The following is a 14,354-nucleotide window of genomic DNA, read 5'->3' on the forward strand; positions in this document are numbered from 1 at the left end:
CCTGGGAACCAGTATTCCTACCTAAGCATGCAGGTTCTTCCTGCTCAATGCCAAAAACACATTACAGCCTTTACACCAAAACAGCACAACTACAGTTTGTAATAACAGCACATAGCAAAAAGCGTTTATATTCTATACAGTAGTAAATCTAAATCAGCTTGTAGCACATAAACATGCATAAAAGAGCCATGAAGAAATGAATTATTTACACAGAAATTATATGGTTGTGCACATTGTAAAGTTTAAATTAGATACCAGAAATTTTATCTAGATGTGCACCTGCCTAGTGCAATGAGCAATCCTTAATTGGTATTTGTTGGGGAGATAGATTTACAGGCATTTCTTCTCTCCTTTTAAGTACAGTAAGGCAGATGTAGGACTTTGTGGTGATACAGACTGCATTTTTCACATAATGCCTGTGGGTTTCAAAGAATGATTGAGATCAGACATAATTAGACAACATTACCATATGCATAGTCCATTCACAATAATGGATCTTTCTAATCCTAACTTCATTATGTACAAACACATGATAATACAACTGAAAATGAACAATTCTGTGTTTCTCTTGCATTGGGGGTACAATGTTTTTGCTGTTAGACAATAAAGGGTGTTTTTAATTCATAATATTCTTCTAGTACTGTTGAAAAGCAAACTGGACAGCTTAATACTGCCAACTGTAGAAAGCTTTTCATCATCCTTAGAGTTGCCATTTACTTTATTATAGTAAGAAAAAGAACAGACTGCATGTTTGTCGCATAGGTTATCCCTAGATTGCCGAGAACTGTCAGCGACAGATACGCAAATTGCGCAAATGTGTACCTCCTGCTGACAGTTCTGTTGGGAGAGGCTTTCCACACGGGGGGCAAATGTTGGGAAAACCCCTTCTGCCAACACATCCCTTCTTCCTCCTGGAATGAGAATGACTGGGACGTCACTAGAAGGCTCCCAACGCAATCTAGACACAGCCTTACATAAGAACATATAATGAAAGCTCGAAATGGCAAATATGCCTTTACTAGGCGTAACTGACAGAGGTTGATATAAGTGACTTAGCAGAAAGCTTCAATAGCATCCTGTCTTGAATACAAGATTAAAAGTTTACACTGTAAATTTGTAGCACCTTTTAAAAAATATACACATTTTGTGCATATCTGTGAGTTAATTCTCCCTTCTTCATACTACATTATAAATATTCAGAATAAAGTCTTTCTAAAGAGGGTATACCTTCCATCAAGAGAGCATACCTTCCATCAGTCCCCATTAACCTGCTGATAAATCGCTAAAGATGAAAACGTCTGACAAGAATTTGTAAAACATGGTACCCTAAGCATACAGTTTTCTTATGCATAATTGGTGTTTTGCTGACTGACAGGGTCAGTCTCTCTTTGGGCTTTTGCTGGAATAGGGAGACGCAGCCATGGGAATAAGAGAAATTGAAACCCACTAAATCTGCCTTGTGGCTGCTAGCTCCCCAGTGTAAATGACAAAAACAAAGTGTTAACACAAGAGGTGAGAAGTTAGGGCCTGTGATGTATAAGGCTTGTATGAAATAAGAGCAAGAAAGAATCTGTGTTAAAAGGAAATTTTATCTAGCAAGCGCAAACAGTAAATTATTATTAACACACTGTCCACAAACAAGTCACAAACAGGCTAGCAGCAAGCACAAGACATTGCTAATACAAGTGAGCATGGCGCATGGGGAAGTGGTCGCGTCAAGCGAAAATGGTACATAACACAAACGCTGCCACTGCCCCTTTGAGCCAAAATGGTGGCATTACAGCAACAATGGACAGCAATGGCTCCCAAGCAGCACAAGCCTCAGGAACAGAGTAGAAAAAGAATAGTAGTAAAGAAAAGAGAGTAGAAAAGAAAAGCTATTCTTCAGGCCAAGAGGAGGCAGTTCTCTTCGAGCCGTTCATTAGACGAGTCACCCCGACTATATAACCTGGTCTGGAACTCAAATTCTTCTATTCCTTTGGTCATGTGCCCACTCGACTGTGAAATATTGAAAAAACCTTCTAGTTCTTCTTCGAGCAATTGCTCATGCCTATGCCAAGTTGGGTGTGTGCAGGTGCACGCCCTGTCGCCAAAAACTTTTTGCCTCAGCCAGTAGCTACAGGGTCAGAGCGGCGCTCCCTGGAGTGGCACCGATATGACGACCAAGGTATGTACTGCCCAACCCTCCCGCCATCCCCGCTCAGTTCCTTGTTGCCGTGCTGCCGGTCGTTGGAGCTCTTGCTATCTCTGCTCAAATCTTTAGCTAGTAGCCTATTGTAGTGTAAATAGTTCTTGAACAAGTGTCAATAGTTTTAGAATTTAATAGTTAGTCTTAGTGTTTTAATAGCTGAGGTGCGACTTTCCGTCCCCCTCAGCGCTTCAGTGCTGGGGAATGCCTGGCTTCCCACACTTTAAGACTTGTTCAAAATATAGCAAACACATGCCCAAAAATGACCCCCATTCAGCCTGTTTGATTTGCTTGGGAGAAGGACACTTGTGTGATCGCTGTCGTATTTGTAAGGCCTTTAAGCCAGAACTTTGAAAGACAAGGCCCAACGCCTTAAAGTCCTCTTAATGGAAGCACCTCTTAAGCCTCAAGGTCTCCTGCAGGAGTGGAGAGTGGAGCCTGCTCGGTGCAAAGTGCACCAGCACCGAGAGCAGGTACAGGCACCGTCGCCTTCTTGGTGCCATAGGAGTCACTCTCCAGTGCCAATGAAAAGGAGGAGGCACGAGAGGCATTGCTCACCAAAGGCAAAGCGGGGCAGCCTCAAGTCCAAGGCTCCAGCACACACTGCCAAAGCGCAGGAGGCGTATCCGTTGAAGCTGGTGCAGAGCAGAAGCCTGCAGGTGCTGGACTTGCCCTCAACGCCAGAGGCGTTATAAGTGGTACAAGGACTTCTGCAGATGACGGTGCTGGGTCCTTTTCCTTCTATGGAGGACAGGTGCTGTAGCACTGAAACAGAGCGATCAGGGCTCATGGACGTGAAACCAAAACCAACCACTGCACTCACGTCGATGCCGGCACCGACACAGTATTCAGTGCCGAGCACTCTGGTGCTGACCCAATAGACTGTGGGCCAGTTTCAGGTGCCCTATGCTTCGGTCTCTTGATCAACGAGGCAGTCAGTGTTGGTCCCATCTCAATTGAGTTTGCAGGGGTACGACCGGATGCCAGGTGTGCTCGGGCGTTCCTGCCGGATGACAGGTCCGGGTCCATGGGGGCCATCATCCAACACATCTTGACAGTTCCCACCACGATGGCCAGACGCTGCCTGCATTTGCTGGGTCACATAGCAGCATGCACTTTCGTAGCACAGCACGCCAGGTTAAGGATGCCCTCTACAGCTAGTGCTGTCATTGGTGTACTGCCCTGTTAACAGACAGTTTACACTTGGAGGTTACAGTGCCAACACGGACTTTGTTGACCCTGCACTGGTGGTTGGACAAGGGGGTCATCCTCACAGGAGTCCCCTTTGCCCCTCAGCAGCCCTCACTTTCCCTAGTAATGGACACCTTGGACCGGGGTTGGGGAGCGCACCTGGGGCAGCTACAAACCCAGGCTCTTTGGAGTGTGTCGAACCTTTGGCTCCACATAAACATGAGGGAGCTCAGGGCCACAAGACTAGCATGTGTGACTTTCAAGGCCAATCTGATGGGACATTGTGTGTCAGTCAGTACAGACAACATGACAGCAACGTACTATATCAACGAACGGGGATTTACACTCTTCTGTGTCATGAGGTCATGATACTCTGGGACTTCTGCATACAGCACGTCATCATGCTGCAGGCCCTTTACCTGCCAGGTGCGCACCATTCACTGGCAGACCAACTCAGCAGATCCTTTACAGATCAAGAGTGGTCCCTCCACCCGGTGATTGTTCATTCTATTTTCTGGCGGTAGGGGTATCCCCAGGTGGACCTGTTCGCATCCCACCTCAATGTGAAATGTAGGACGTTTTGCTCCTAACGCAATCAGAGCCCGGGGTCCTGGGCAGATGCCTACAGTGCCCCTGGTTGGGCAGGCTGATGTATGTGTTTCCTCCGATCCTGCTGATTCACAGGGTCCTCCTCAAGATTCACTCAGAAGGGGCATTGATCATCTTGGTGGTACCAGCATGGGCCCATCAGCACTGGTATTCAACCCTCCTGCACCTGTCGATCCGCAAGCCAATGACGTTGCTGATCCAGCCGGACCTGCTGATGCAGCAAGAGGGGAGACTGTAACATCCCCATCTCCAGTCGCTGCAACACTCTGCGTGGATGCTCTGTGGCTGAGGGACTGGGAGCAGGCCTGTTTGGATCCCATAAAGGAAGTATTATTGTTAAATAGTAGAAAACCCTGCCTGAGGGTGACTTTTTTGGCTAAGTGGAAAAGGTTTTCCGTGTGGGTGTCTCACAGAGGGCTATTTCCCTCACAAGCTCCCATTCCATTGATTTTAGATTACCTTCAGGGTCTGGTACAGGAGGGATTGTCCCTCTTCTCAGTTAGGGTGCACATAGCTGCTATCTCAACCTTTCACCTGGGTCATGGAACATCTTCTGTGTTCTCAGACCCTGTAGTCAAAAGGTTCCTGAAAGGTTTAGAAAGAATCAAGCCCCGAGTTCGGGCACCACTGCCCCCATGAGATCTCAATTTGGTGTTAGCCAAACTTATGGGGGCCCCCTCTGAACCTCTGGCTACCTGCTCCCTGCTCTTTCTGAGTTACAAAACAGCATTTTTGGTGGCAATCACCTCAGCCAGGAGGGTATCTGAGTTGAGACACAGTGTTTCACAAGGATAAGGTTAGGTTGAGACCTCACCCCGTGTTTTTACCTAAGATGCTCTCTGTGTTTCATGTTAACTAAGACATTTCCCTACCGGTATTTTAACCAAAGCCCCATGCCTCCCCAAGGGAGCAACATTTGCATACCTTGGATGTTAGAAGGGCACTGGCCTTCTACATGGATAGGACTAGGCCCTTCAGAAGAATGCAGCAACTCTTTGTGGCAGTGGCTGATAGGATGAGGGGCCTTCCAGTCTCCTCCCAGCAGACTTCCTCCTGAATAGTAATGTGCATCAAGGAGTGTTACATGATCACGGGGGTTCCTCGCCCGTTGGTTAGGGCACACTCCATGACAGCTCAGGCATGATCTGTAGTGTATTTGGCACAGGTGCCTATCCAGGACATCTGTTGAGCAGCCACGTGGTCCTCAATTCATACGTTTACAGCACATTACGCTTTGACGTAGCACACATGGGAAGACGCTGTGGTGGGCAGGGCTGTCCTGCAGTCCGTTCAGGGCTCCAACCCCACCTCCTATGCATTGGCTTATATTCACCCAACTTGGAATGGACATGAGCAATCACTCGAAGAAGAAAAGACAGTTACCTGTTCTGTAACTGGTGTTCTTCGACATGTGTTGCTCATGCCCATTCCAAAACCCTCCCACCTTCCCCACTGTCGGAGTAGCTGGCAAGAAGAAACTGAACGGAGGGGTGTATGTGGGAGGGGTGTGTGTTGGATGGTGCATGTGTTGGTCGCCATATCGGCACCACTCCAGGATGCGCTGCACCAACCCTATGGCTACTGGCTAGGGCAAAAAGCTTCTGGCAACTGGGCATGTGCCCGCACACACCCAACTTGGAATGAGCATGAGCAACACATCTCAAACAACACAGTTACAGAGCAGATAACTGTCTTTTATCACTTGACCTTGGTGACTTGGTGACCTTGGCGGGTGGTGAAGCATTGGAATGCGTTGCCTAGAGAGGTGGTGGATTCTCCATCCCTTGAGGTTTTTAAGTCCCGGCTGGACAAGGTCCTGGCTGGGATGACTTAGTAGGGGCTGATCCTGCTTGAAGCAGGGGGCTGGACTAGATGACCTCCTGAGGTCCCTTCCAGCCCTGTGATTCTGTAACTTGGAAAAATACTACTGTAACAGTATCCAATATGATAGATTTCTGTAGACTCAACAAGCATCAAATTGCACAGGAAATCAGCAGAAATTTTAAATAGATTTGGGTTTTGTTTTTTTTTAATATTCAGGCATTGCATTCATGAGCAACAATTATCTTCAGATTAAAATACGACAATTTGATCATGCACATTTCTACCTACAATAATTATTTTGCAAAAGTTTAAATTCAGTCCTTGTAATGACTGTTACTCGTAAACGTAAGTTTGTGTAGTCAAACCCTGAAGCTTGCTTACCTCAGTTAATGAGGGATTTAAGGAACTCATAGCTGTTGCAAGACTGTACATATTCTGTGGATGAAACAAAATCAGATTTTCACAAACCAGAATGATTTATTTGTAAAATAAAAATCTGAAAATTAACATGGTACTAAAGTAAAATATTCCAGTGTCAATACAGGTTAAAACTCCCAAATCTGGCATTCTCTCATATGGAAACATCTGTTCTCCAGCAGGATCACAGATCTTGCATGACCAGGGAGTCTTGGGGCTGGGAGGAGGAGAGGCCAGCCAGAGCAGTGGCAGGAGCCCAGGGCAAGGCAGCCACAGCTGGTCTGTGGGCCAAGGAGGGATGGGAGGGGAGCAGCTGCCAGGGAATCCAGGCCGGGAGCAGCAGCAGCAGGGAGCAGTTGCTTGGGCTGGTAAACTGGCAGCCCAGGCTCACAGCAGCTCATCACAGGGGCTAGATGGGATGCCGTGACCCGTGGAAGCCATGGCTGGGGCTGTGTGCAAAGCCACTGGCCGGGGAGCGGTGGCTCACAGCAGCTCACTCCCAGGGCTGGGTGCAAAGCTTTGGCCCTGGGAAGTTGCAGCTGAGGCCAGGCAGGAAGCTGCAGCCTGGGGAGTCTGAGGAGGGGTGTCTGGGGCTGAGAGCCGGCAGCTGGGGAGTCTGAGAGAGGGGGAAGGGCCAGATACACAAGAGGGGGCAAGAAGCTGCGGTGATGGCAGGGAGAGGAGCCCAGGAGCAGGAACTGAGGCTGGGGGATAGGGGGGTGAATTGACCATCCTCAGTCCAGCAAAATCCCTCGTCTGAGATCGCTCAGGTCCCAGACAAGGGAAGTTGAACCTGTAGTGTAAATTGCAGCTTCTACAATGCATGTTTTGCTATGTACTTTTTCATTATTCCATTATTTGCCACTTAAAAGTACAGTAAGTTTTTAATATGGCTATGTAAGAATTTGACTAAAACCAGTAAATTAAGAGCCACAGTAACATAATGTGTGTTCTATCCAGGCATGACTGGAAATATTGACAAACAGAGACTAGAACTCCTTTGTTCACGTTTCTGTAATCTAGACGCACTGACAATATTAAGCACAGTAGACATTACACACAGGGGGCACTCTGGGCCAGATTTCCTCTTCCCTGCCTCTTTGGAATGGCGAATTTACCAATTTCTTGGGAATTCTCTTACTCTTACTAAGGGAATCCCACAATAGGTTGTTTGGCAGCCTGTGAACATGGAGCAATAATACAGATGGCCAAAGGACCTTACAGGGCAAAAGAGCTGGGACCACTTCTTATTTCTGTTAGTTTAATTTTCTTTGCTTTGTTACATTAGGATTTGGGACCAGGGGTCTGGCCATGGGCAGACCTTGCAAAAATACAAGCCCCCTGAGAAGATAGCAGGCCAGTAGAGAAAGTAGCCCAGGGAAAAAAGAAAGAGGTCTGATATGACATAACTACTTGTTTGAGGAAGCCTTGGCCTGGGCTCCCACTGTGTCTCCAAAGAGATGAATATGAAAAGCCCAGATGCAGGGGAGCAGCAGCACTACTGGGCCTAGATCTGGACCCCTGGCCTGATGGAGGCTGTGGGATTTTGAGTTTACTCCACAAGGAATGAGACTAAACATGGCTTCGCCAGAGGACTGAGTCACAAGATGAAGGAAATCACCACTGGACCTGGCCAGCTGAGCTAGAAAGATAAGAAAACCCTTTAAGGCTGACTTAAAGAGTCACTTTGTCATGAAGTCCCTGCAGCTTAGCAAGGTTCAAAACAGGTCGGAGGCCCACAAGAGGATGCGTGTTGCTCTAGTTTGCATGCTAAGGATTCTGCATATTTTGTTTCTGTCCTCATTTCTGGCCATGAGCCAGTCAGAGTAAGCTCAATATCTTTAGCATATCAAGTAAGGCTGGAACCTCTGGCTGCCACTCACATTGTGTGAGAAGGTAAAGGGGAGGGAGGCAGAAAAGGAGATGAAGAGATCATGGTGAGAGGGTTGATAGGCCTTCATGGCCTGTTTTGGCCAAACTGGGGGAGAACTGGTGGAACTTCATTACATTGGCTTCAGAAATGCACAAGATTAGCTCTGATCACATCTGCACTCAGGAAAGAATTTCCTCCTGCAATTTCCACCTTCATGTGGCCCTACCTAAGCAGTTTTTGTTTTCAGAGGGTTTCCATCTTACTCTGGGGTTCAGTAGCGTCACCACATATATATTCACTGCACCACTTGGGTACTGGGTGGGTATTTCCTTTTCTGTTTCCATCCAGTTGGGCAGACTTCAGTGATGCATGATCTAGGAAAGCAGGGATGTATCTGGTCCCTGCATGACTGAGAGGATGGAGTAATTCGATCAAGCTACTCCTTAGTATACAACATGTGCTTATATCTGACACTTTTCACAGACCAAGGCTTCACTGTCATCAATGAAGGAGAAGGAGAACACACATGTATGAAGGTCCAATGTTCTCAGTTTGGCTATTACCAGCAAGCCTCAGGATGCTTGTCCCAGCCTATCAAAGAGTATAAGCAGTGGACTCTGATCGTCCAAAACAGTGCCTGAGTCTGCGCCAAATTTGACAAGAACTGGATTAGATTAAGTTATTTCATAAAAACTGCATCCAGTGTGACTTTACTGAACATGTATCTTTATTTACCATCTTGTACCCACTGTGCAACTTTGCTCTTTGCACAAGTAGCCATTAAAAAGCAAATTAGGTTGACAGTTACCTGTGCTTAGAATAGGGAAATAACTGACATCACAGATTGGAAGGTGTGGTAACCCATAGTAACAGACTGAGAAATTAATAGCAAATGCTGTATTCCAGACAGCTGGTTTCTTTGTGCTAACTATAATTTCTGAATAAAATAATCCTTACTGTGAAAACTTACTTGCCCAAGTACAAGTAATTGCTTAAGAAATCAACCCATGCAAAGACATGTAAGTCACACAGTCTAAAAACTATCTTTACAACATGTCATCCTAGGTTAGACTCAAACTGCATTCAGTGAAGTTTTTCCAAGATCCTTCTGTCTAGCATCTGTATTTATAGTTTTCTTTATACAAAGAATATTAAGGATTACTTATTTAAAAAGCAAAAAAAGAATATGATCTACTAAAACCCCTGACCCAGAGGCTCACATGACTTACTACAGGTTGAGCTTCTCTAGTCTGGTACACTCTCATCTGGCAACATCCGTATTCTGGCCTGATTTTATTTAGCAAGATGGTCACTTATCATAGGTGTGGCCAAGCTTCCCATGGTCCCATAAAGTTTGTTCTCTCAGTGTTCTGTGCTCCTAAGAGCCCAGGAAACAGTGGTAATGCTGCTAAACAATATTGACCTCGCATGGTCCAGCAAATTCTCTCGTTCAGCACCTGTCAGGTCTCAATGGGGCCGGACTAGAGAGGTTCAACCTGTTTACCTGTCCTAGGATTGCTTAAGCATTTTTCTTCTTTGTGATGATAACAAGGACATGGCAAAGTCCCTCCTGTTCTCTGCCCATGGAACATAATAGTCTAGTCTCATTTCTGTTGTTGGGTTTTGTGTGCAGGTAGTTTGTGATACACAAGAGGTCGGGCTTAGCTGACCTCTAGCCTTAAACCAGTGATGGGGAACCAAAGCTAGCGAGTGGGCTGTATGACTGGCCCTCCTTTATCTCAATGAGCTGAAAGACTGTCGTAACCAAGACTGTCTCCCAGGATACAGTTATGCTAACTGTATGTGTGTCCCTAGAATTTGTGGGATGTGCACATTGGAACGGTAGCTGCACTTTTACTGGACAAAGAGGAAGGAGTACACGGCTCCCTCATTTCACATGCCCTTGTTTTATGTGTGTGTTGCTTTAGTAATATCAGCAGGAAAACAATATGCAACTGGAAGTCAGTGGACACTAGTAAGCAAAATGTCTCCTGGGCCGCACATAGAACCCCAATGGGCTGCTTGAGGCCCTTGACCGCAGGATACTCAGCACTGCCTTAAATGCTATGACTCAAAAAATAACAATAAAACACTCACTCTCAATCTTCAACACCTTTACGTGCATCAGTCTCAATTGTGTTTCCTCTCTCTCTGCCCTGCATCTACCCATCCTTTAATAAATACTAACCTAGCAAAATTTACCTACTGCTCACAAAGGTTAAATTCTGCCTTGGCCACTGCAGCTAGAAGAAATAGCACCCAGTGCACCCCCAGCAGCTGAAAACCAGCAGGCCAGTGCAGAATTCTGTGAAGTTGGCCAGAAAGGCAGAGATGGGAGGATTATTGCCCCCAGTTAGCAGAGGCTGCTCTCTCCGGCACACACAAGAGCAAAATAAGAGGGCTGGACACAATACTCTACTTAAAGTTCTTGGGGTTTCAGTGCACAGGCATGTATGGTAGTTGCTTGAATACTGCGTACGAATCCTGCCCGGCTGCTTCTGCGGGATGGCAGAAATTCCCACGTGTCTTCCCCACCCCAATCCACAAGTATAGCAAAAGGGCAGAATCTTTCCCAGGCTTGTCTCCTGTCCTCCTCCTCACACCCAGCTGGGCTGCTCTGAAACATTTACACATCGAAAAAGGAGAAAGAAAAAATGTTCACCTGTCAGGTGCTATAAAACCAATCTTCTACTAAATGTGCCAGAATAATTTTTCTCCACCTCAACCACAGTTAAAACCCTCAGTCTATTCATTACTGTCTTTTTACAGTATTTTTATTTAATAAAACCTATTAAGACTACCATACAAATCTCTTTACTTATGCTTTTATCTTTTAACTGATCAATTTTTATATTGCTGACATCCCTTCTTCACCACTTGCTCATTTAAAAATTCATACTCTATGAGCTATGTCTCTGGAGAAAATGTCTATAAAATTTGTTACAGCTGGCAAATGTGTGTGAGTCAGTGATAGCACATGACTAAATGCTTCACAGAAAATAAAATTTGTTTCTGTAGTAAGCAGAACTGTTTAAATGTTATTTATTTTTATGTTTCAAAGAAAATATATTGTGAAGTGCTGCATTGATTTAATACACAACAATGTCTGTGTACACGCTGTACAGGGAAAATTTATGAAACCTTTGCACAACTCCTTTAATTGAATTTTCCAAATCTCTCACCACACACAAATAATCAATATCTTCTGCAGAGAAAACCAGTCAGAATTATTACAGTCTTTCTTTTCAATTTTGTTGTCATCAGCACATACAGAGCACCTGGATATTTGTAATGTCTGGATAGCAAGTTATTTACACCTCTTAAACATAGGATTGCTATTAAGTGAGTTCAAACTGTTTCTTTATTTAAAATAATTATATTCCCAGGAGAACAGAGACAGAGTATTTATAGTCATGTAGGAGTTGCTATAAATATTCATGTTGTAACAAAGCAGTAGTTCTTTTTAATTTTTCATTAAGCTTCATATTTTAAAGTCTCGATTTGCCAGATTTTTTTAAAATTGATTCTGAAAAAAGTAAATAGGAAAATAGGGAATAAACAAAGGTGGGAAAGTTCATGAATCAATGTGGTTGATACCCACGTAGAGAAGGTAAGTTGACAATCCAGTATATACATATGTCTGAAGTCTAATAGCTGTGAGTCTCATGTGCATTTCTGTCAGCCAACAGTTAATAGGTTAATATTTCATCTGCATAGCACAGGATGTTAAATCATTGGAGAGACTTGTAACTTATTCCCCAAAAAGTTCATGTCTCTGATCTCAGACTCTTGTACTTTCCAAATTTCACAATGTATTTTATATTTACACTCTAAGGTGCACATGCAACACAGTAAAACCACAGCCTGCTGGGAAATATTTTTTTGTAAACCATGAAGAAAGAAAACATAGAACACTATGAGTCCAAGAAACTTGCTGCAAGCTCTCCTTCCCATCAATGGCACTTCTCTACTGGACAAAGTTAGTCTCACACTTCAACCAGGAGAACCACCCGAACCAAAAACAAAAGGCATTGCTGAATTCAGGCATTGGTCAAAGCATGTATTACCTTCTCCAGCCTGTAAAGCCAACAAATTTTCCATACGTACAATTTCAAGCCAGGAGGAGGACAACACTTGGATGGAATGAGAGAAGACCTCTGTTCAAGCTTAGGCAAAGAAACAGCTATTACCCAGAAAGCTACAATGAAGCAAAAATCTCTGTCCTCGTGAGACACACTGCATAAGTAGGACTTACACAAACATACAACAAAATGAAGGGGAAGCTGACTGCTGTTACTGAAAAATTTCCTTTTACTGTTTGTTTGGTCTTCATAGTCTACTGAAGGGTAAGGAAAATATGGACCACCTGCCTTGCCCCCACATGCCACCAGCTGTGGGGGCCATGTGTTTCTCTCACCACCAGTCCAGGAAAGAGAAGCTTTGCGTGCTGCCCCCGCCCCCAGCACAATCTCACAGTTCCCCGTGGCCAGCTGCTGAAAAGCACATGTCCCCCGCAGCCAGCCACTCTGAGTGGGAAGCAGTGAGCCTGCCAGAGGGACCTCCTAGGCTGCTAGCTGGGAGTCACCTAGGGCAAGTGCCTCCCGGCTAGAGCTGGTACCTGGCACCGCAGCTCCTCCCCCCCGCCCCACTCTGATCTCCCTGCTGCACCCCTGCCCCAGATTACAACCTAAACCCTCTGCATCCCCGCTCCTGCACCCATACACCTGCCCAGATCCTGTACCCCAGCCCCCTGCCCAGGACACAACTCAAATCCCTGCACACTTGTCCTTGATCACAACCACCTCCCAGATCCCGCATCCTTCCTGCACCCTCCTCTCCTGCACCCATACCACCTCCCAAACTTTGCGCACCAGTTCCTTACCCCAGGTCACAATCCAAACGCTCTGCATCTCCACTGCTGCATCCATAACTCTTGCCAGACCCTGCACCCCAATCCTCTAGCCCAGGTCACAACCCAACCCCTGCATCCCATCCTGCAACCCTGCTCACACCTCACTCCCCCTCCTGCACCCTACTCCCCACCTCCCTCCTGCACCCCACTCCCCACCTCCCTCCTGCGCTCAACCTCCATCTCAGACCCCTCACCTCCTCCAATAAATATCATGTAAGAGCGCAGCCCTTGACTCTTGGAGTGGCCCCAATCAAAAGTTATTGTCCACCCCGGTCTATTGTTCAAGTGGAAGATAACATCCAAGTAGTTTTGACTGAGGCAGTGAGTCTGAGCAACTGTAGTCTATAGCAACTGATGGCTGACAGAGTGACGTTTGCTTTTGAGAATGCTGCATGAGTGACAGAAAAACCCAGGTGGAGCAGGATGCACTGCTTACAAGCAGGAGCAGTTATCCGTGTTCTTGTCAGTCTCCTCCGGTATGTCAGGTATAACAAATCAGAGTCAAGAAACTGCACCATCCACCAGTATTCCCTATAAGCTGCGTGTTTGGGCAGCCATCCAGGAGACACTGAAATGCTGTCCAGCTGATTAGCAGAGCGCCCAGAGCTGGCAGCAGCTAGCAGCATGTGTTTCTATGTGTGGTGCACATCTACACATGTGGTGCACATAATTTATTCTGCACATGAATGATAAAAATTAGAGGGAGCACTGCCATCCATTCTGTGAGGCCCAGAAGGACTGAAGGCTCCTAGGAACCTTGCAATCACCTGACTAATGTCTCTTAACAGCTGTAACTTCCTCAGCTGTACATGCCTGTTCTCATGTGACTGAGTAAAAACTCATATGGTTAAAGACTGACTTGTCCACCTGAAAACCAACATTGTTAGAGTATGCATGAGGAGAAGGCAAATTGGCTCCATTGTCCTGTACTAAAAGAGGATGGAATTAACATTTCCTTATTGGTGCCAGGGAAGACTAATTGTAATAGAAATACCAAACTACCCAACTTCTTGCAAGTAGGAGTACCTGGAAAACAGGCTCATTTTTCTATTTTAATGTAGCTCATCACTTAGGGCCCTGAATAGAGTTTTTCTTAACACTGTAAATATAGGATCATCTGAGAATCTTTAGCCAGAAGACTCTCTATTGTGCCTTAGAGAGCACAACAGAATCATTCATGGCTATGGTTCATGCTCATTTTAGTGCGACACTGTTTTTTTTTTTACAGGAAATATAGAGAAACTATTAATTTTTTGTAACTGCCAGCTGAAGCTGCTTCACTGTTTGAAATTTTAGCATTGTCAATCTTCTAAATGCTGAAACTGTTAAGCATTCTTTAA

At 45.5% G+C, this 14,354-nt stretch overlaps 1 protein-coding gene across 1 annotated transcript in view; it reads right to left on the reverse strand.

Annotated features, from left to right (window-relative positions):
• Positions 1-279: 279 nt before the first annotated feature.
• ITGB3BP (integrin subunit beta 3 binding protein) overlaps positions 280-14,354 on the reverse strand; it is a 53,701-nt gene continuing 39,626 nt past the window's right edge. Inside the window, exons 8-9 of the mRNA XM_075002464.1 lie at positions 6,194-6,247; positions 280-416 (exon numbers count right to left, since the gene is read on the reverse strand). Of these exons, the coding sequence (XP_074858565.1) occupies positions 6,195-6,247 (53 nt within the window). The 3' untranslated portion in view covers positions 280-416; position 6,194. The remainder of the gene's footprint in view (positions 417-6,193; positions 6,248-14,354) is intronic.

Source organism: Carettochelys insculpta, chromosome 9 (assembly GCF_033958435.1).
Source record: "Carettochelys insculpta isolate YL-2023 chromosome 9, ASM3395843v1, whole genome shotgun sequence".
Lineage (NCBI taxonomy): Eukaryota > Metazoa > Chordata > Testudines > Carettochelyidae > Carettochelys > Carettochelys insculpta.